This window comes from Oryzias melastigma, linkage group LG21 (genome assembly GCF_002922805.2).
Source record: "Oryzias melastigma strain HK-1 linkage group LG21, ASM292280v2, whole genome shotgun sequence".
Lineage (NCBI taxonomy): Eukaryota > Metazoa > Chordata > Actinopteri > Beloniformes > Adrianichthyidae > Oryzias > Oryzias melastigma.
In genome coordinates this window covers 25003047-25026300 of record NC_050532.1, presented here as the reverse complement: position 1 = coordinate 25026300, position 23254 = coordinate 25003047, and the positions used below count along the sequence as shown (strand labels likewise).

At 39.8% G+C, this 23254-nt stretch overlaps 1 protein-coding gene across 3 annotated transcripts in view; it reads right to left on the bottom strand.

The window, feature by feature from the left end:
- Positions 1 to 23254, bottom strand: part of kalrna (kalirin RhoGEF kinase a) — a 122298-nt gene that overhangs the window by 5532 nt on the left and 93512 nt on the right. Inside the window, exons 41-66 of one of the 3 annotated variants that reach the window (XM_024286764.2) lie at positions 18906 to 19106; positions 16408 to 16466; positions 14041 to 14187; positions 13748 to 13843; positions 12978 to 13093; positions 12575 to 12641; positions 12394 to 12497; positions 12246 to 12315; positions 12087 to 12173; positions 11748 to 11840; positions 11625 to 11675; positions 11469 to 11546; positions 11208 to 11393; positions 10021 to 10192; positions 9735 to 9937; positions 7450 to 7736; positions 5818 to 5971; positions 3423 to 3479; positions 3297 to 3324; positions 2263 to 2425; positions 2073 to 2194; positions 1865 to 1996; positions 1619 to 1780; positions 679 to 757; positions 542 to 593; positions 270 to 418 (exon numbers count right to left, since the gene is read on the bottom strand). In XM_024286764.2, the coding sequence (XP_024142532.1) occupies positions 270 to 418; positions 542 to 593; positions 679 to 757; positions 1619 to 1780; positions 1865 to 1996; positions 2073 to 2194; positions 2263 to 2425; positions 3297 to 3324; positions 3423 to 3479; positions 5818 to 5971; positions 7450 to 7736; positions 9735 to 9937; positions 10021 to 10192; positions 11208 to 11393; positions 11469 to 11546; positions 11625 to 11675; positions 11748 to 11840; positions 12087 to 12173; positions 12246 to 12315; positions 12394 to 12497; positions 12575 to 12641; positions 12978 to 13093; positions 13748 to 13843; positions 14041 to 14187; positions 16408 to 16466; positions 18906 to 19106 (3115 nt within the window). Of the gene's footprint in view, positions 1 to 269; positions 419 to 541; positions 594 to 678; positions 758 to 1618; positions 1781 to 1864; positions 1997 to 2072; positions 2195 to 2262; positions 2426 to 3296; positions 3325 to 3422; positions 3480 to 5064; positions 5706 to 5817; positions 5972 to 7449; positions 7737 to 9734; positions 9938 to 10020; positions 10193 to 11207; positions 11394 to 11468; positions 11547 to 11624; positions 11676 to 11747; positions 11841 to 12086; positions 12174 to 12245; positions 12316 to 12393; positions 12498 to 12574; positions 12642 to 12977; positions 13094 to 13747; positions 13844 to 14040; positions 14188 to 16407; positions 16467 to 18905; positions 19107 to 23254 lie in introns of those variants that run through there. The other 2 variants (XM_024286765.2, XM_024286766.2) reach the window with 2 other exon arrangements.

Below are 23254 nucleotides of genomic sequence, written 5' to 3'. Positions count from 1 at the left end.
CAGTCATTTTATATTTTTATAAAATGCATAGTTTGGAACAATAAACAGTAAATATCTTTTCTTTTTGTTGATGGACACCCAGCAAAAAGAGGACTAACGTCTCATCTTTAGAGTTATTTAAAATAATGAATAGTCATTGTAATGCAGTCTTTGCTCTTGGGTCATCAAGCCCTCATCAGTCAGATCAGCAGGGATTTCAGCTGTACGTTGATGTAGCTCAAGGTAACTATGAGTAAGTAAGTCCCTAAACGCACTTTAGCGACACTCACAGTTCCAGGATTAGCATCAAAGAAGCAGGAGACTCGTAGGCGTCCAGCAGCGCCACCACCTGATGGTTCTGCACACGTCGAAGGAGGTCTGCCTCATGAGCAACCTGCTCCTTCTTCAGCAGTTTCTTACTCACACATTTCACAGCAACCTGAGCAGAACAAAAACATTTCCAATAATAACAAACAGAGGTGGTTCCAGCCTAGATCCCCGAGGAACACCAGATTTTATTTTCACTGACTAACACTATGAAGGCGTCAGATCCAAAATTCACCTCTTTCTTTGTGGACTTGCTGAGACATTTCCTAACAACGGAGAACCGCCCCCTGAAGACAGAACAGAGACGCTCAAATAAAAATCCCAAACCAGATCAGGCTGGTAGAAACCAGAGGAGACGAGTAAATGTCGTACCTTCCGATTTCACTGATCTCTGTGAAGTTTGAATCAAAGTTCTCCTTCCACTGGATCCCTGTTCCATCATATCCAGAGTCTGAACAAAACACAACAGAATTTACATGCAGAAACGTTACTTCCATACATTTAAAATACGTGATTTGCTTGTTTATTTAGCTGTTATCTTTGGTTGGAATATATCATTTCTACATAGAACTATGTTGTGTTTTTTTCACCTTCATAATATAATGATGTAATCCAGTATTTTAGACAAACAGTTTAACAATTAAAACTTACCTTCGATCTAATTTTGTAAATCTGTTATTTAGCTTTGGTAGCTTGGTAAATGATAATTAGCATTGATATAGCATCATAAATTTATTCTTGCTAATATAGAATTATTTTCTCCAAGCTATTTTTTTAATTTACTAAAATTAGCTTTTTATTTTAGTGAAATTTTCCTCAAAATTTGGCTTCTTTTCAGTAGTTTTCTGTAAATGTATTGTTTTATTAGCCAGTTAGCTATTTTAGCATTATGCTAATCGACTAATTTTCAGCTTTCTTTTTACCTCCTTTGATTGATTTAACTTTGACAGCATTATTTGTTTGGTATAGTTTAGTATTATTAGTTGTTTTGAATTGATGTTAGGCTCTCTGTAGCTCATGTAACTTTGTTTTTTTGTTTAACTTCTTTAACTCATTAGCATTTCTACATTATTTCATTTATAAAATTCAAAATTTAATTTAAGTTTGAGTAATTGTAGAAATATGTTTTTATTGTCTTTATTTAACCTGTAGTTTTTGGAAAAGGTTATTTCTCACCAAATAACCCCAAGATGCTGTTATGAAGCCCTGAGTCCAAACATGAATAAAAAGCTTCATCAGAGCTCCAGTGAAGCGCGTCTCCTGACATGAAGTAATCGTTGTTGTCGTGCGTCTGCATGTGTGTGTTGCTCACTGCTGCTGGACAGGGTGATCATGTTTGAGGGTTCAGACGGCGGGCCAATCCCCCACATGTTGGAGGCCCGCACCCTGAACTGATAGTGGCCTCCTGGAATCAGAGCATCGATCTGAACGCACTCCTCCCTGCTGCTGACCGCCTGTTGCCATAGCAACGAGTCTGGGGGCAAGCGGGAAGAGAAACCACCCAAAGTTTAGTTTGTATAAGGAGAAAGGTTTTATTCTGAAAGGACGCCGTGCACACCTTCCTGCCTGTACTCCACCGTGTAGCTGCTGATGGTGCTGTGGGTGGTTGAAGCCGGCGGGGGCCAGTGCACCATCACCGCCATGTTGCTCGCCTCCTGAGCCACGGGCCTCCCCGGGGCTGCTGGGATACCTGCAGCCAAAGAGAGGAGCAGGGCTGCAGGTTAACCATGAACACACGGCTGACGTGAGGAACAACGGGTCTCCACCTTGAACTTTGATGGAGGCAGAGGAGGAGGAGGAGCCGTGCTCGTTCATGGCCACGCAGGTGTAGATGCCCGTGTCCTGGGGCATCAGGTTACAGATCTTCAACAAGATGTCCCCCGTGTCCCTGTGAAGGAGAGAGGGGTTAGACCGAGGGACGACAGAGGAAACACAGCCGGCGGCGGTCACCGATACCTGATGTCGATGGTGAAGCGGCTGTTGCTGGTCACCAGGGTTTGATCCGGACCCTTTAGGGTGACGGAGGGTTTTGGGCGTCCGCAGACTTTACAGCAGAGGACCACCGTCTCCCCCAAAGCGCACGCCACGTCAGACAGCGGAACCAGGAACTCTGGCGCCACTGCACAGGAAATGCACATCTTAGCTGGTAACCATATTTTACATCGGGATTTACTTCAGACGTTAAAGGGTGACCAAACAGGGAGGTTGGAAGCTGACTCTATCAGCAGCCGAAATTTGAAACTCTAGTCAGAGGGGAGGGGCTTGGGGCTGGACTGTTAAAATTGCTTGAGCTGCAGATCATGACGTCAGACTTCTGAAACTTACATGGTTTGACCAATCACAAAACTAAACTGTAATACATCGTTTCAACCTTTAGGGGGCAGCACGCCGTTGGTTTTTGACTATATTTTCAAGAAAAGAAACAATTTTATTTTAATTAATCAAAAATTTGGAGATAACCAACATACAGCACTTTTAATCCGGTTTGGTTATCCTTTAAGGTTTTCCCATAAACAGGGGCGGAGCTTCAGGAGCTAATATCGGCTCAATTTTTGAGTCAATAATATCATTACTGACAAAGAATAGGAAACCATCAATACAAGCTTATTTTAGCTTAAGTGTTTACAGTATGTTAAAGATTTGGTGTTTAAGCGTCACCGGCTCAGGTGTTAAAGGGTTAAAGTGCAGACGAGAGTTAACCAGATCTCTCTTGTTGTTCACCAACAAGATGTAGACGATAAAAGATTTGGTTTTGTAATTAAAGTCAGGTTAAGGTGGTTGCTAAGGAAAAAGGGAAATTTATTTGGACATAGAAACTCAAATTTTGGTAAACGGATTTTCCAGCCCAAATCATGAAAAAAACCAAATGGTTGCTATGGATCCAAGACCCTTACGGAGGCAGGACTTTAAGTCAAAGCGGAACTTCACTTCCTCTCATTGAAACCAGGCGAGAGGGGTGTGGTTTTCTCAAGAGCCTCGATTCATCTTACCTTCCTGGATAAAGTTTGGGTTTAGAAGCTGAAAGAAAAGAAGAAATGAAAGTTTAGATCTGGAGAACACCAGACGTGTTTGTGCTTTTGCTGGATCAGAAACATTTATTTAACTCGAGCTCATACCTCCATGCCGGTTTCTGGAGCGTCTTCACAATCTGATTCATCTGAAGTGTGGACGTCCTGATGGAGGGCAGCAGAGGGCCAGAAGAACGACAGAAAACGTGAGGGTTTGTGTGGTAAATAACAGAGAGGATGAAAGGAAAATGAGGGGGGAAACTATGAAAAAGAAGGAATTTTAAAAATAAAAGCTTAACAGAAAAAACTGGGTTAGGAGCCTCGAAGACATGAACATCACCTGCTGACTCAGACTCACCTGAAACATCGCAATACAGTCAATCCTCACAAAAAACGAAGTTCTGTTTATTTCTTTCATTAAAGAATCATCGTTCCTCAAAGATGACAGAACCTTCATCAATTATAATATTTGATCACATTCGATTCAATGAAAGGTTTTCCTGCAAAAATAGAAATAAAACCAAAACAAACTGGTCGTGTTTGCAGACAGCAGCTCAGTTTTTTCCTTCAAAAAGCAAACTTGATTTTTCTCTAAAAATAGTTGACGTCTGTGAGGAAATAAAATGATCGTCTGCACAAAAACATGCAAAACTCCTCAAAAGATTCAACGTTTTATTGTGAAAGAAACGTTTCTCATTTCCAGCAGGAGGTGCAGACATTCTGCTTCCTGTTTCTGCTTCCACAGTTTTAGCGTCCCATAAGAACCAAGACCCATTTTTCCTAAAATAACACAAACCAAGTAGACTACTGAACACATTTCTGATTTTTTTCTGTTTCACTGACATCACCATGGGTTCTTACATCCAAAAAACCCACTTTGTGTTTGGTCTACGCTCACTTTTTGTCCTGTTTTTGCTTTATTTTGTCCTCACCTTTGACTCTGAATTGTCATAGGATTAACATACAGTTTACCAGAAAAGAAGAGTAAAATTTAATAAATAAAAAGGAAAAAAACTTTAATAAACTTGGAATTCTGATAAGTAACATTAGACCAAAAAAACCTGACTTTTAAAGTTCTGACATCAAAGTCAAATGCTTAAGATTTTTACTTAGAAATGCTAATTATGATAAAACTGTGACATAATAATGAATTCAGCTCACACTTCCGAGATAGAAGTCGGAAAAATATAAAAAAAAATGCAAAATGATTTAGTTAAAATAAAAAAGGGATTGAAAAAATATAAAGAAAACTCTGATAAAAAAAAGAAAAATGAAAACATATTAAATTAAACTGAAAAACAGATTTTTTTGTTTTAATTCTGAAATAAATATTTCATCTTATAGAAATATTAGGAACTCACGGAGCCTGTAAAGGAACATTGAAGTAAAAAATAAATTGAAGCTAAAAAGATATATATATGCATATTTATATTCTTGTTACTATCTGGTGTGCACCAAATAGTAACTGGAAAAAAACTGAAGAATTTTTTTTTTCTAGATAATAACCACTACCTACTTTATTTTTTTTCAGTTGCTATATGGTGACCTATCTGATGTGCACCAAATATTAACTGAATTTTTTTTTTTCTTCTAAAAATTAAAGAAAAAAAAAACGTTTTTCTAAATAAACAATTTTTTTTTACTTCAGTTTTTTTTCAGTTAATATCTGGTGAGCATCAGATATTAGCTGAAAAAAAAATGTTTTCTAAAAGTAAAGAAAAAAAAATCTGGTTGCTAACTGGGACACAAGTTTTTTTTTTTTTTTCTTTCGTTCAATTTATTTTAATTTTTTTTTTCCAGACAGCGTCACAGTCCCTTTTGGGGCTCCATAGAACTTAACAATAAAAATCAACATTTAAAAAAAAAAAAAAAAAAGCTCTGACTTTTATTTTGACACTACTCCTAAAAATCATAGACAAAACAAAGTAATACCTTTATTTTTAGAAAAAGTCTGAATTAAGAGATTAAAGTCAATGATGAAAAAAAAATAACCTCCAACTTTCTTTTTACCCAGCATGCTTCAACTTCTTCCTCAACTGACTAAAAATCTGAGAACAGCCAAACTGATCTGTTCTATACACGTGTGTGAGTGTTCCGGTGTTTTGTTGAGTGGATGAATTGTCATCTTCAGATGCTACACACCTGATGGTGGCGCTCATGAGTCACACATCACATGAGCAGATCCACAGCAAACCAAACCTTCACCTGGTGAGTGTTCATGCACAAACAAGAAAGAAACACGAGAAAACTCGGAACAGAATCGGGTTTTATTCTGGAAAAACAAATAAAGTGAACAAATGAAAGTCAAAGGTTCATTGCTGCTGATGTTTTCTGTCAGCAGAACCCGGTCAGGTTCTCCTGCAGCCCGGCTCTGATTGGACGCTCGAGAACCTTCAAACATGCAGGTGTTAGAAAAAAAAGACTGAAAGGGGGCTGGGTGGGAGGGGTTTCAGCACACACCGACGACATCATCGACGTGCGTCGTCGGACCTCGCATACTCACTTTGGCCTTGGGCGTGGCGTGCGGGGGGGAGGTGCCGGCGGCATCTTTGGGCTTACGAAAGAGGCCGTTCTCTTGACCTCGGAACGCCAGCGAGGACGCGTCCCGGGTTTCGGCGCGCTTCCGAGCACGTAGCGTGTTCCAGGACAGAGACTTCCTGCGCAGTTCAGGAAGGACAAACATCAAGCAGCCAATCAGAGAGCAACCGTCGGTCCGGACACGGAGGACGGCCGTCAGGTCACCGCCAAAAAAAACGCTTCAAACTGTTTTCTGTCTGGACGGAAAATCAACATGAAAAGTCTCCGAACAGAAGAGAAAACGTCTGAGCGTTTCTGTTTTGGTTTGGATACAAACGGATTTTAAATTCTTCACTGAAAACAACGCAGCCAATGAAAGAAACTAAATGTTACAAATAGAAATATTCAATTATTTTAATTTAATTTCCTGTTATCATTTTATTAATGTATATTTGTAAGGAAAATTCAGATTTAGAATGAAAAAGATGCTCATGTGAATCGGCTTTATGCTTTTCAGTCAGTAAAAGTATCATCAGAGCAGCAGAACCATAAACAGAAGGAATGTCTGCCTTTCAGAATAAAAGTTTTCAGGAGAAAACCGGTGCAGCTTCTCAAAATAACACAGATTGTCGCCTTTTCCAGAGACCGTGAAGCTGCAGTGTTCTGATTTCACGAGTGGAGGTTCAAACCGTCCGTGTTAGTACAAACTGAAAGAAAGAAAAAAAACACAAATAATATCACTACAACAAAAGCAAAACATTGAAAAGAACCAAACAGGAAGGAGGAGGAGGAGGGTCCGTGCAGCTCTGGGTGGAACACAGAAGGAGGCGGAGCTTAAGGGTGGTCACATGGTTTATTTACAAATATTAGAAACTACAAACCATCTTCATTCTAAACGCCAAAAAAAAAAAAAAAAAAAAAAAACGTCACGCTGTCTCACTAGCTCATGCTCGAGTCCAAAAGGTTTATTTTACATATTTAAAATACATTTCAAAGCATCAGACTATCAACAGTACAACGCTGACCGTTCAGTGAAACATATTGCACAGCCTGACTTCATATTTTTCATCATAAATAGTGCAAATTCTTTTCGTTTTAGCAGGAATGTTCTAGAGCCTCAGTCAGATAAGAGTCTGTACAGTGAACCGCCAAAATAAAACCCACACCAGGGAGGAAATCAGTCCTACTTTGTCCAGATAATTAACAGGTGGGGGGGAAACAAAAACCACAAGAATAAAAAAAACGGATTGCCACAGACGACAACAACACAAAAAAAAGTCCTCTCCTCTGCAGAGAACACCTGAAGAACGCAGGTGAGCTTTTCTCCAAAAAACAAAAACAAAAAAAAAACACAAAAAAGGAGAGTTGTTAGAACTGAAATAAGAGTCCGGTTTTGTCTCCACGCTACGTTTTCGGGGGCGTCGGTCAGTTTGAACACAAGTGCTTTAAAGAACAGAAAAAAACCAAACGCCTCCTGTGAGGAGTTAGGAGGTGAGGGAGCAGGCAGTGAGGAGTTAGGAGCTGGCTCAAAAACAAAAAACAAAAAACAAAAACAGGCAGACGAAGCTTCATTGCTGTTCAATCCATCCAGTCAGGTCGGGGAGGGGGCGGGACTTACTTGATGTTGTTGGCGTCTGCCACGGCGGTCGGGAAGGAGGAAGTGGAGGAGGAGTCTTTTATGGACTTTATGGGCGTGTCCAGGATGTACCCCGGCACCCAGCCCTCGGCAGCAGGTGATTGGCTGTCGGCCTGCCGGTAAACCAGATGCATGTTCTGCTGGTTGGAGGCCAGGATTTGCACCGTCTCCCCCTTACTGACGCTGATCTCGTTCTCTTTGACTGCCGAGTAGTCCTGAGTGACCCGCCTGGTGGAGGAGACGCCGTTGCACCCGTCGCCCTCAGCTTCCTGAGGGGGGAGACAAAGAGGGAGGAGGTGGGAGGGAGGGCGGGTGGAGGAGGAAAAGGTTAAGGTGTGTCTGCGTGAGCTGGACGACAGTCCTTCCACAGGGCTGAGGAGAAGAGGATGAGGAGCAAGGAGGAACAGCAGGGCGGAATAAACAGATAAAGACGTTTACAAACGTTAACCCAAGTTTTCAAAGGGGGCGGGACACTCGCAGGGTGACGTTAATCGCCTTAGTCCAGTTGTTTGTTTATCTTTTTATTTTCCTCTATCAATGTCATTTTATTAGAAAAAATTGTAAGAGCTAAAAAAAAAAGGTAAAAAAAGGCTGAAAAGGAAAAAGCATGATCTATATTAACCCTTGACTAGCATTAGCTAAATATTACTAATTGCAAAACATTTTGTTGAGGGTAAAAGTTCTGAAAGACCCAATTTGATTAAAAAAATGTGTTTTTTGGTGTCTTTAACGTGTTTTTGTGGCAATTTTCTAATTATGGAGGAAATCATTAAAGAAATTAAGATTAAAACTGGATTTTTGAGTTTTTTTCTTTAATTGAAATCATTGTAAATCAGGAGCAGACGAAAAGATACTGTTTGAAAAAGAGCCAATTTATAATGTAGAAAAACGCTGGGTGGGACACTAGCTCCCCGCTCTGCTCCATTCTGATGCACTTGCAGACAAATAGATTTATAATTGTTTTTATTTTCCTCGTCTGAGCTGAAATCTGGATGAAAACTGTACAGCTGGATAGCTCCAATATTGCTCGCCTACAACTCTGAAAATTTTCTATCAAACTCCTGCTGCTCTGCAGAAACTAAGTCCTAGAAAACGACAAAATGTTTTGGATTTTGGCAAAAAATGGCATCATCGGAATTATAAAACCAATAGCAAAGTTTTTGAAATAGATCAAAGGTGATCAGAGTGGGTCTTCAAAGGGCCTATATAATGCCAAATCAACTCATAATGTTAATTCCTTGAGACAACTACCCCAAAGTGGTATTTTGATCCAGTCTAAAATCCTGCTCTCTGACCCTGCCCCCCAATCCACGAAAATGAGCGGGTCCTCACATTGTGATGTCACAAAGAGAGAACAGCCCTCTATATAGTGATATAGTTTGCTCTTAAAGGCTTAATAATAACATTATGTAGGTCCTTTATTTTTTTTTGTACTAACAAATTTAATTTTAAGTTAGATTGAGAACATTACTCTGCTTGACAATGCTAACAACACGGAAAAATGTTGCTAAAATTTTGAAAAAGGATGTTTCAATTATTTAAAATATGATATATAATTATAGATTCTAATTGTATCCTTTTAAAAAAAGCGTTAATTTGGACACCTGAGCAAGACTTTTAGCACCAAGCTTACAGCTAAATGCTACATGAGCTAAGAAAACATTTTAGCTAAATGTTTGAAAGAAGTTTCTAGAGCTAAATGCTGCATCAGTCAGTCATAATCTATTGCCAAAGGAGGTATAGACTAAATTCATCTGAAAATTCTTAATTTCATAATTAATAACTTGCTAAAACCTAGCATATACCAAGAATATTAGCTTAAGGAGACAAGCAAAGAATAATATGCTACATTAGCTAAAATCTACGAGAGCTGGCCAAAGATTATATGAATGGAGTATAGCAAAATAAAAGAAAAAAAGCACAAAACAATTAACACATTTACATAGCTTTAAGCGATTATAAATCATATAGCTAAAAACTGCTAGCTTAAATTAGCATGATTTCTGTCCTGATTTTTCAAAGTAGTTAAAATACGTTTTGAAAAACTGAACATTTTGGACTTGACATATGAACAAACTCTTTAAATTTCAATTCGATTGGAATAAACACTTAATTTCACACAAAAAAGAAAAGTCTAGAAGTGCCATAGATGTTTGAGAACTTGATGTTTTCGCTAAGAAGAAATAAAGTAATCCCAAAACCAGTCGCAGCAAACACTCTGAAGAAAAGACAGTTAAAATATATAAGGCCCATTGACAGAAACTCACCGTGGAATCGAAGTAGGACGAGCCACCGTTGGATGTGGACATTTTCAGCTGGCTTTTCCCAGATTCTCTGTTGTCGATTCCAACATCTGATGAGGGTCGGCTGTGAGAAGAGCTGGACCGGTTCCCTGACCCAGAGCTTTTTCGGGTCAGGGAAGAGTTGCTGTCTCCTTTGTTCTTCTGGTAATGGATCGGTGACTGCAGGGCTAAAACCACACATTGGGTTAAGGGCACACACTTTAAACTAAAGCTCATTTATTGGACTGTGCCTGTGTCCGGTTGATCTCACCAATCAGGAAGTTGTTTTGAGCATCCAGGAGGTCCTGAATGTGCCTGATCCACTCCTGCTTGATGTCAACATTGGCGGCCTGGAGCGTGAATCTCTCGGGTGAGCCTCGACTGGACAAGACAAACTTACAGGGGTCGTTGTCGGCGCTCTCCTCCAGACCAAGAACAAACACCTGCGAGAGAGTTCCAGTACAACTGACTTTATTGAGAAGGAAGCGGTTGTTTATAAAACTGTAACCACATCAAATGCAAGTCACACAAAAAGGGGGGTCCCATTTCAAAGCAATTCTTCAGGTTTTCCGGGCATCGAGCCATTATGTTTCCTGAGTTCAAACATCTGAACTTTGGCAAAGAATCTGCAATGTGTCAACCAATCAAGGACTCAGGTTTGGCTTGTGACATATTGATGATGTGATCAGCAGGTGGAGTCCAAAACCAACATGGAGGAGAGGCTGCTCTGTCTTCTCATAAACTTCATGATATTTTATTTATTTGTATTAAGAACATAATCAAAAGTTCCTTTAATTGTGTTCTTATTATTTCCCTCCGAAAGTCAAACTGGGTCACAGAGAGACAGAAGTACCGCTGAAAGCGGTCATCATTCAGATGCAGTAGACGGAGAACCTCACCATACTAGGAGAGAGTCTCTGAATGATCTCATAATGGAGCCAACTTTTGACAGTAGCTCCTCCCACACGCAGATTTATGAACACATTCTCACTCCCAACTCATCACATACTGACGTTTGGTTAAGGACCCCTCTGAGTCACTTTTTGGTGTTTTGGGTGTCCCCAACAAGCTGTTTTTTGACATGCTGGTTGTTCATAAAATCAAGGGTCCGCAACACCTCCGGATGCAGTACCGGACGCAGACTGGTCCTCCGGACAAGTTCCGTATTGGTAGCCTAACCCGGTACCGGTTCCCTAACCAGACACAAACTGGTACTGGGTTAGGGTACCAGTGTGCTCTGAGTCCTGGTACTGGACCGGTTCCGGTTTGCAGCCCAGAGGCTGGGGACCCAGCCAGCACGTCAAAAAACGTAAATTTTTGATGCAGAGGGGTCCTTAGCAAACGGTTGGGAGTGTGAATGTGTTGGCCTATTGGCCAAACATCTGATCTATGTGATCTGGAGGAGGTAGAGGAAAAATACCTGAAGATAGATCTGAAACGTTTGTTGGCTTCTCGTACCTTGATGCACTTCTTGAACTGATATCCAGGTGTGGACGAGCCTTTCCTGAGCAGTTCGCTGAAGATGACGATCTTCTCAAAGAGGAATACTCTGCGCTCTTTGGAGCGCGACAGCACACTTCCATCCTGCTCCGTCACAAAGAAGGTTTCCTGCTGCAGCAGCTTCCCCTGATTGATCAGATTCCCCTGCAGATGAAAACGAAGGGTCAGAGATCTGATTTAACAGATCAGGAGGGGACGATGGTTGTGGCGCAAACGTACCTCAAATCCCTGCAGCCGACCCAGGTTCATCATGTCGTTGCACAGTTTAGGGACCTGAGACATCAGATCTACAGCTTTCTGCAACAGTCAGAGATGTTTCAATGCAGTGTCTGGTCAAACATCAACAGGTAGCAAAGACGTCAGGACAGATTTTACCTCTATTTGTTCACAGTCTATCCCCGCTTTTGAGCTGTACTTCAGGAAGTCCTGAGGAGAAAGACAGAGAAGTTGAGACGATCTATTCATGCATCTTCTGTAAGACTGAGTCGGAGTTACTACCTTCAGAAGAAGCTGGTACTTGGTGATTCTCTGGATCGGTTTGATGAGAAAATCACTGATGCTCAGTCGGGACTGAATGTCCTGCTGGATCCCCTGGTAAGCAACACATCAGAAGAGATGTGAACAGTCCATCCAACAGTAAATCCATCTCAATGGTTCTGTCTTTGCTTCATGTCCTCATGCTGGTCTGTTTCACACCCTGGCCTGATATCTTCAAGCTGGTAGATGTCCAAAGTTGTCATTGAAATCCTGCCCTGCTTGTTGCATATTACCCCGACCCAACTGATACCATTTTCCTAACTGACTTCCAGTGACCCAACTGATTCCCAATGTACTTACGTCAAAGTACGTGTCATATTCAGCTACGATGTACTCCGACTTGGGTTTGTTCTGGCAGTAATTCACGTACATGTGCAGTCGTCTCTCCTGCAGCACAGAAACGTGGGTTTCAGTCAGACGGCAAACAGAAAAACTTTCTTTTTTAACACTTTTGCGTACGTGTTTGATGAAGAGCCCCGCTAGAAGTTCATGGTCTTCCAGACATTTCTCCAGCTCTACGACGAAGAAGCTGACAGAAATAAAGAAGGTTTGATCAGAAGCAGGACCAGACTTTCTCCTCCAGAAACTGGACTTTGTGGAGACCTACTCTCTGTGCCAGTCGTAGATCTGGTGGATATTCCCAAACACGATTTTGTCTTTTCCTTTCATGTCATCAGGAACGCCCTTCTCCTCAATCCTCTTCATGAAACCCTGTAGGAGAACCAGAACCACCAATTGAAACTCTGTTTCAGATAACAGTGGAAGCTGCAGACCAGGATAAACCTCACCTCCACCACGGTGCCCAGGTCTTTGACGTAGTCCTTCTCGGTCTGGACCAGCTCGTTCAGAACAAACCTGAGCAGCAAGAACCTCATGTCAGAATAAAGTCTCTAAAGACTGGTTGTGGTTGACAATGTGAAAAAAAAAACTTCAGATATCAGCTGAATCAGCTTTTAAATGACAAGTTGACTACTGATCAGTCCTTGGGAAATAGCGCCCAAACTTACAGACAAAATAAGATGACTAATCTATTTTTAATCTATTTTTTTACTATTCTATCTATTTTTCTTTAGGAAATATCAAAACATTTCTAAAAATATAGTCACTCAGAACTTTGACACTAACTGAAGCGTCTCTAAGAACAAAACGGGCTTAAAATGAACAATAATGTGTTTCAGAGTTTTTTCTCACATCCGTCCTCTCATGGCTTTGGCTTTCTGCTCCAGTTCAGGGTTCCTGGGCTGGACCGGAGTGGTTTGTTCTGGTGGAGTCAGAGGGAATCCTGGGAACGCTCCTGGTTCTCCAGTCTGACAGGAAGCAAGAAGAGCAGACCAATCAGAGCACGCGATTGGCAGCGCAAACTCTTCCTGGAAGGGGCTGTTCTCACTTTGTGGCATCAAAATGTGAGGACTCACTCGCTCGTTTTTGTGGGTTGGAAGGGGCTGGTGCTCAGAGTGCAAGATTATAGAGGATTGTGAATGGATTAAAATACCACTTTGGGGTTCTTTATAGTGAGGAATGAACATTATAAAACACTTAAAATCTCAAAAAGTGGACAAATTATCATTTTATTCACATGTTTGAATTATCTAGTGTCCATGAATTTGTTTTTTTATCCTAATTTAAAGACAAAGTCGATTCTTATGTTTTCCTAGCAGCACGTGTTCACACTTTGCACACACACACATCCCTCGTGTGGCAACAATAAAGGCAGTTAGAATTGTATTTGAATTCTTCACTTTCTCCACTGACCTCAGTGTTGTTTGGTTGTCATAGTGACTGTAAGTCATAAACCTAATCATCTTATCAGGATCTCTGGTGTAATTTAGGATATTGTTTTGATAACATTTTCCTTTGAATTCCATAGATAATTAAAAAAGAAAGTTTAAAGAAAACACTGAAGACAAAAACTTTGTGTACGTTGATTCAGAAGCAGAGCGAGCCGCGTTCGCCACACTCACCATCTTAGTTTTAACCAGTTTCTCTATGGCGCTAACCAGCTCTGCGGCGCTGGGCACCTCAGAGGGAGGCTGCAGGGAAGTTAGCAAGGACGAAGACTGAGAGGAAGAGGAGGGCAGAAGGAGGACAGGTTAGAAGGAAGACATGCAGGAAAGAAGAGTTGCAGTGCAGCAAGAAAACACCCGATGTTTTTAAGAAAACAGGAACACACTAAAATGCTATGGAAGGATGCTAAACTTTAGGACTTTTCTTTGTATTTTCAAAGACCGTCAGACCAGAAGCAGATATGACGAACCTTGTCGTCCTGAGCTGAAGGATCCTTGATGATCTCCATGGGCGGTGGCAGAGGAGGGTGCGCCTCGTCCTCCTGCTCCTCCTCGCCGCCGCTCTGCATCCCAGGTGGAGGTTTAAAATGTGTGCTGCTCTCCGTACTGGAGACTCTCTGAGGGGGAGCACAGCAGATTGACAGGTTAAGAAGCTCCACAGGGTGGATTTGTTGTGAAAAAGTCAAGGAATTAGCACTTTTTAAAAGATAACTTTCATTTTTTTTATATTTGTGAAAACATTTTATTTTGAAAGAAATTGTTTCGTGCAACTCAAATAAATTGTAGTAACTCATTTTTTTAAATTCATTTAGAATTTTTGTATTTACCATCATCAAACTATTTTTTAGCTAAATTAGCATTCAATAAAACATTAACAGAACTATATATCGTAAGGCCTTTTTTGTGTTTTCACCTTTTGTTTTATAAACTTTTCATATTGTGTTATAGGTCAAAAGGTGAACAACAACTTTTGGTTCAATAGCACCTAACATCGTTTTTCCTTAGTTTTATATATTAGCAAGTAAAAACATTTTTTTTTTTAAATCCCAAATAATGTCTAGAAAACAATAAAAGCAGTAAATATCCTGTAAAAAAACTTTCGTTTAATTTAGCATAAACCGTTTGGCTATGTCCGAATCCCTTACCTACTCACTATATAGTGCGTTCGCCATTTTGTTTTGCTGTCGGAATCTTATGTTCCAAAATCCAGTGCACTACAAATTTCCCAGAAGTCATTGAGAAAAACTAGCGTGCATCGATGCTCACTACATTAGCGAACATAGACCATTTTTGCGAAAAAAAAGCATGTTTACGGCTATGTCCAAATTCCTTTCCTACGGACCATATAGTACGTTTGCCATTTTGTATGCTGTCCGAATCTATCATTCCAAAATCCAGTGCATTAGAAATCCCATTTTTAGAGTCCTTGCTTTGACTCAACTATGGATCTGAACGCTTGACCTTAGAGTATCAAGGCGTTAAATTTCTGCCTAAAGTCTTCCCCGAGCATATATCCAACTCCACACATGCAAGGAGCGTTCCACGGGCGCAGGACAGTCTCCACGGCTGCACCTCTACTCCTGAGCGTTGGTGAAACCTCCTCTCTGAGCTTGTGGAGTATTCTTACACTCCTGTGACCTCCCCTAAAACTAGCTCCGCCCCCTCGGGGAGGTCTGTGCGCTCTGTGTGCCCACCATTGAAGATGGAAAAAATAAAAACATAAATCTCCTCGTATCATTTGTTTTTCAAATTAAAACTAAAGATGAAATGGGAAAAAAAGAACTGATGTATTTATGTATCAAACATTTATTGTGTGCGTAGAGTTTGATATATGCTCATGGGAGACTTTAGATGGAAATTTGACGCCAAAGTGGACACTCTACTATGAGGTCACCAAGTTGGTTTAGTGGCTACAGTATGTAGTAGAGCAGGAACATGTGGTAATGTGAGGTTCACACGGGACGCAGAAGTGTCAGAGCAGAGTATGCGCGGCATCCACTCTCTCCTCACCAGACGTGCATTTTTCCACAATGGTCGACTTTAATTCTAGTCTTTACAGTGGGGGTGTCGTTGGTCCAGTCCATCGTTTTTTCTTAATCATTCCTTAACATTTGGTTCTTTTAACTTTGGTATCATTTTCAGAGGCATCAGGTGACGGCTAACAGCTGCACCTCGTCTGATTTAGTTTTAACTGACCAAAAAGATCTCCCGGTGTTGGATGCTTCAGGAAGTCAGAAGCTTCAAACCTGAGTTCATGGAAACATACAAATCTCCTGTTGTGACACCAGCACTGGTGGGAGGGATAAAAATAACCAGTTTATTGTGAACTCACTGCTGGGATCGCTTTGGATTGTGTCTCAGTGTGGGACAGAACTCTCTCACACAGAAAGAGGAACTTGATTTGTTTACTATCCATTATGAAAATCAGAGTTATAAAAGTCATTCTAACTAAGTGACATATTCTCCTTCAGCTCCGTCTGTAAAAAGTCCAGACGGCTGTCAGTCTGAGGTGAATCAGGTAAACCGCTTTAAATGAGCTAAAAACTTCAAAACTGTGAAAGTTTTCTTTTTTTTAAAACCAAACTATGAAAGAGATTATTTCTGAAGGATTTAAGGATCTCTGTGTCATTTAGTGATTCCGGTATAGACAATGACAGAGCAATAATTTTAAAAATATAATAAAAATTTAACTGAAATACTGTTTATAATAAAATATGCCAATAAAAAACAATAGTATAAATATAATCACTTTGTGGAAGATTATAAAATGATAGTTAACTCCAGTGATAGAGCTACAACGTTGAAACAGCGTCTCATGTTTGCAGGAGTGTGTTCACCTCCTCCATGGGGTCCTCCTGGTCTGTCCTCCTGCCATCTTCTCTTCCTGATCCCGGTCCTGCAATCCAACCAGAAAGGAGTTTGTAAAGCAAAACTCGGACAAACAATTCCAGTCCAGCTCCCAGTTCTCTTTTTTTTTCTATGTTTACGATGCCGCAGAAACAGATCTCACTAAAGCATCTACATATTAGACAAAGATCAACTGTGAAGCCACAAAGGTAAAAACCAGGTTGTTGTTTTTTACATATATCTTCTATCGCCATTAGATCTTTGTCATTCTGTAATCCTGGTCTCATTTTACTATGAAGGTTTGAACCTTGAGAGTCAAAACATGAGAGAAAAATGTGAAAATGTTCACGTCTGTCTGAGAATAGTCTATAAAGTGTGAAGTGAGGAGTTTCACTGCTTTAAACATCTAGAATAGATGGAAAAGATAAGGCAGAATACTTGGATCATTTAATCTTTGGTGGGTTATTTTTGAATGTAACTCCTGAGATAAACGGGGAAACACTGAATTCTGGAAATAATACTTTTATTATTTTCAAATTGTTAGTTAACACTCAGTTTAAAGTTGTTTAAGAGAATTCAGGTGTTTTTTTTAGATTTTTTACACTTGAACTTATACTTTACCATCATTTTTCTGAATATAGTTCAGTTTAAATACCCAGTCTGGTGAAAATTAACATGTTCTTGTTGAGTTTTTCTGATGATGGAGGACATTTATGAAGAAAATAAAGTTAAAAATTGCATGTCTGAGTATTTCTTTATTCAAATTGTCATGAATTAAAACCAAATGAAAAAAAATAATGCTGGAAAAAGTGATTATTTGTGACATACAAAGCTCAGAGATTAATTTCTAATAAACTCCTGCCACTCTACAGAAACTATGTCGTAGAAAACAGCACAGGTTTTTGGATTTTGCCAAAAAAATGGTAAAGTTATAATTAAAAGAGCACTGGGAACGCTTTGAAAAAAGTCTAAAGATGATCAGAACAAATGAGTTTTTTCATTGTTTAATGTTTGAAATCTAAAAAAAAAAGCTTTTTTTTATTTCAGTAAAACATATTGTGAACATTAGGAACTATTTTCCACTGTTTGTCATTGCTGTTTGGCTAATTTCTTGTTTACTTTTTAATTGTTTAAACAATTTTGCATTACTTACATCAGTGGTCCCGACCTTTTTCACGCCATAGACCGGTTTAAATTAGACAACATTTTCACGGACCGGTCCAAACGGGCCAAAGTTGGGATTTTTAAGCTTCCGGTTTCTAAAAATCTATTTTCAAAATAAAATGCCACTACAAGAAACTTAGCTTAACAAGTCTAAAAATATCAGTAGATTTTTTTTTTATAAAGATGAAGATTCAATGAAACAAAGTTGTTGATTTGCAGAAATCGTTTCTGATTTTAAAAAATCCCATAAAGGAACATAATTTTTTTTAACATTTTAACTCTCAATCCAGTTTATCTTTCAGGGCAAACAGATCGATCATATTTCATTTTTACATAAATCCTCATTCATTGAGTATTTTTTCCAACATCATCTGCGCTAAAGTGTCTGAACCTAATTCAGCCTTTTTGTAGGAACATTCTCAAATATCCCTTTTACAAGTTTACAGCAACTTTATTAGACTGAATCCTCATTTTCTTTAAAATATTTGAACTTTGTGATGAAGATTTTCCCTTTAACGTCAAAGTGGAAACTAAGAATCAGACGCTAGCTTCACCTACGTCTGACTTTTAAGGTGTGATGGATAAATAAAGCAAAATAAAATGAGGCAACCGTAGTAAAAGTGATATTTTCTAAAGATGATATAAATCCACTGTGTCTCCAACTTTATTATCTGCGTGTTTGAAACAGTCGAGAGTCTTTCACTGTGTGTTAGCCACATGAGAACAACGGTCTCCATAATTCAGGATGTCGAGGAAGACTCCAGGTTTTCTCTGTAAACAGCAGATTTATCGTTTTTCTTTAGTTTCCTCGGTGGTTCTTCTCTCCCCAAAGAATCATTCCAAATATGTTTTATTGTTCAATTATCGTTTGTACTTTAGCTAGTAATCCAGGTAGTCGCTTTAAGAAGTCACACGACCAAGACGAATGTTGTGAACAGATTCCACCAGTTTTCCAAAATAAAACTTCCTTCAGGATCAGACAATGAAGTTGGTGCTTGTATTTCTTTTTTTCTGTCTGCGGCTCGGTACCAAGCGACCCACAGACCGTTCCGGGGGTTCGGGACAGCTGTTTTAGATGTTTTCATCATTTAGACTTTTTTCCAGTATTTTCTGTTCATGTTTATCGGCTAAAAAAAAAAATATATATATAATGTGTTGCAACATTCTTTTGTGTTTTTAGCCGTTTTTGTACAGCTGCAGACGTCAAGATCAAGTGCTTCAAATCTGTGTGGGATTAGTTTTGGTACATTCAGAAGTTCTGAACTGAACGTAAAGATCAACCCGACCATCAGACCCCACCGGACCTCCTCTACCCCCGTCTCACCGGTCTTCTTGGGTTTGCTGGCGGGCTTCTTGACGGAGCTGCCCTGGCTGAGGCGGCGCACCGGACTGGTCAGCCACTTTCTCAGAGGGTTTCCGGAGCGCTTTTGGCCCGGAGAGCTGGACTGCAGTGAACTGAGGGACGGCTGAGGCTGCAGGTTCGCCACCGACTCGCTCTTCCCATCAGAGCCGCTCACGTGGTAATCTGGAAGAAACAAACAGCTCTGATGATACGGAGGGAGAGAACTCCTTCCAAAGACGTATTTTCATCCTGCACACTTTAAAACCTGCAGCCTTGAAAGTTTTGGAAAGGTCTTGCATTTGTCATCGCAGGAAGCTTCAGTTCTACAGTGTGACTCAGAGGGACTGCAGTGAAGATCAGCAGATCGGTGGTTTTTCAGTGGTTTCTTTTGAACAGGGCATTCTTAGAAGCACAAACACATGTGACTGCATGCGAGCGGCGGGAGGAAGTGGCGGTCATGTGTCAGCGGCGTGCCGCTGGCAGCGATATAGGCTGAAAACTCAAAGGTCAGCTCCCATTTTCCTTCATTTTGTCTGCTTTGGTTCAGAAATCCATCTCAAGGTCGATCTGCTGAGTCATCATCTTTTTAAGAAAATGACTTACATATTTCAACCTTTTACCCTAAACTTGACTCAGAGATTTTTCCTCTTTTGTGTGGAAACTCTCAAGCTGAACGTTCAGCTCTTATCTGACTCCTTCAGGGGTGGAGACGTGAGATAAAACGCTCCCAACCGCGGTCAAGGTGAGCCGTGTTTTCCATCTGACGAGCCTTAAACCGACCCCAGCGTGACCTGAAACAACACGAGGAAGCTGGGGGAGGACGGGTCACAGGTCACCGGCGTGAGGAGCAGAAACACCTGCAGAAGCCCAAAAGTCCCACGGATAGTTTCATTATTTTAAAGGAAACACTTTCAGCTTCGGTGTTTTGGTCCTAAAACAAAAACGATGTCTGAGATCCTCAGCAGCAGAAGTTATTTGTACGTTTTTAGTTCAGATTTCAAGTAAGGAGAAAAATGTGTCTTTTTTATGACTTCTTAAATAATATTTTTATATGTTTTCTGTCAGTTCTTGTTCGTCTCTCTTCGCTTGACGCCATTTTTCCCAGACATTAAAGTCATCAAACGCTAACCGGGACAAAAAACGCGATGGTTGTTGGAACACGCCCACTCAGTTTGATCGGAAGCTCCCCATTCACCCGGTCCCTGTCCATCAAATGACCACACCCCCTTTTAAAAATTTCGAATTTGAATACAAAAAATATGACTAAGCACTAGCACCAGTTTACCAGCGAAAGACAACTTTTTAATTATGGGTTTTTAAGTCATAAATCTAGAAAAAAGGTTTTTTTTTTTGTAACTTGTCCTGTCCAACAGCTGAGCAAACAGATACGAGCTGAGATTCTTTTGTTTTAGACACATTTTATTGTAACAACAGAGTTTTATCAAGTATAAACCTCTGTTGTATTTAATGCTAAACTCTATTTATATTGATTATAGAAAAAAACTGTAACTCTTAAATTACGAGAATTAAGTCCTATAGTTACGACTTCAAAAGTCATTAAATACATTTATGACTTTTTTCTTGTAATTTTTTTTTGTTTTAAAGTTGTACATTTCCGAGAGAAAACACCAAAATAGTCCGTTTTGTGGAAATGTGCACCAAAATGAACAACGTGGAGCATTTCGTGAAGATCTATTCCCGGAAAAGTTTCAAAAACAAAGAAATTCTAAATCTTTAGGTGAGTTAAAATCTAATTTCTTGTACTAATAGAAATCATCTATTTGCCAAAATAAAAATCTAATAAATATGAACATTTTACGAAGACTTGGAATCCACTGTGTTCTGATGATAGAAACTTGGATGATTCATAAATACATTTAGATACATTTTCTTAAATAAATTTTTCAAATGCAATGCATTGTGGTCTATTCCTATACCTGTGGTTCAACCTACAGTTGCTTCTGCAAAGTCCATTCATTTGTGATAATGGACACCTTGTTGGGCATTATCGTTGGGCATTATCCTTTACATAGACGATAAGTCAGATCCAGCAGTAAGTTTACTACAAACCGCTCGTCTTGAGTACTGCGTCAGTTACTTTTACTTAAGTACAACGCCCAGCTGCTCTTCTCTAGACAAAACCAGTTTGTATTCGACTGACTCGGGTTCAAGTCACTAAAAGAATAAAAACCCTCATTCGGGTTTGTCCTGACGAGAACAGAAAAGGAGGCGGCTGATAGAAACATGTTTGTGATCAGATCAGCTAAATTTACTATTGCTATTTGGGTCACTTTGACCCAAATAGCAAACAATGAAGCAGCAAAACATTCAAATGTGCTGAAGTTGGTCTGAAAAGAAAGTGTAAGAGGAAACAAATTCCACCAAGCTTTTACTTTCAAAGGATGAAAATTCCATTTACATATTTGAACCTCACAGAAATGCTGAAACATGTTTGTGATCTAATCACCGTTGTGCTGAACAGATCTTGGGTTTGCAGAAGGAGACCAAACTTTTTGCTGCTTCAGACTAAAGAGGATGTTGCGATTTGAATACGTTTGTACACAGTTATCGGACTGACCCAGCAGAAGAAGCTCCGCCCCCATTAAACATCACCTCAAAAACAGCCAGAAATTCACTTTCAAATTACGGCTTTAATGATCCAAAACACAGTTTGAACTAGAAGAAGACACGAAATGAGCAGACGAGCCTCAGGTTATACAAGTCACTGGTTTGTATTTGTATATGGTGTGACGGTTGCCACGGCAACAAAAACAAAAAACAAAAAAAACTTTTTAATCAAGATTCATGCTTTTATTTTGAATTTATTTGGCAAAAACTCATTTTTAAATGTGATCTCTGAGTTTTTCTGGTCAATTGAATGTTTTTTTTCCAGATACTGAAGCTCAAGAAGTCAAGAAAAACTTCAAAATAAATTTGCTAAAGAAAAAAAAATAGAAAAATGCTATCAATTTCTGATTTGAGTCACTTTGACCCAAATAGCAAACAATAAAGCAGTAAAACATTCAAATATGCTAAAGTTTGTCTGAATAGAAAGTGGAAGAGGAAACATCCACCGCGCTTTTACTTTGAAAGGATGAAAATTTTATTTACATATTTGAACCTCACAGAAATGCTGAAAGTCATGTTGGAGCAGCTGAAAATTCCAAATGAACTTCAGGTTTTTAAGGTTAGAGATGAGACGCAGGATCCAGTTCAGATCGACGGTATGCAAGAAATTCATGCAAATATTTACAGACGGATTTTCCTTTTCTGAGCTGCTTCCTGTTTACAACCCTTTAAAACAGCTTTCTGTTTTGTTAATATTCTTTCCTGATAGGTTCTATTTTGTTAGGTGTGCAAATATTTACTTTATTTTATATATATATATATATATATATATATATACTTTTCTGGTATGTGCAGAAAGTATTAACACTTCAGACACATGCATTGTTTACTTCTTCATTCATGCATTCTTCCATCTTCTTTTCCTCTGTTTTCTTCTGCTCAGAAACCTCATTCAGAGGCCGGCGCGGTGAAGCCGCGACCCTCCACGTCACACGGCTGCAGCTGCATTCCTGCAGCACAGCTGCAGAACCGGGTCGCAGCGCACGGAGCGCGCACGCCGTACGACACAAAGTCAGGTGAGACGCAACAACGAGGCTTTTGTTCTGCGCGCGGAAACACAGACCGTCCTCTGTGAGGCTCCGTCGCTGCCATCTTTAATCTCGCACACACACGTGCACACACACATGCGCACACAGACATGCAGAGACCGCGACGAGCGCTCTGCAGATCAGTTTTGTCCCTCTCGTTTCATTCTGTAATTACACCACATTCATTTGTCATGAATGGATCCTTTGACGCCACGGCGAGTTTCTCTCTGGGAGCTCGACTTCCTGCTCTCGTTTTTGAACAAAAACTTTAATTGATCAAAGTCTGTATGAGAAAAAAAAAAACTACGAGTGGACTCTGGATCCAGAGAGACGACGCAAAAAAACAGGAGAATCCATTCTGGAGTCAGGAAGAAGGAAAGATGGAGTGACGATCAAACGTGTAAATAAACTTCCTGATAGAGGAACGCTGAAGGAACATGAGATGAAAGCTTCTTTAGGGATCATCGTATGTTTTCTAAAACACTAAGCTCTGCTCTAAACAATAAAACTGGATGTAAAACCTTTCAGTTACCAGAAAAAAATATTTCAGGAGAATATCTTTGCTGAATCGAAATATACTGTAAAGAATGTCAGAGTGTCTTCTTTCATCCATTTAGTTGAAAAACTTCCAAATAAATAATTCAAAACAAGTTTTAACCAATCAGATTGCAAGAT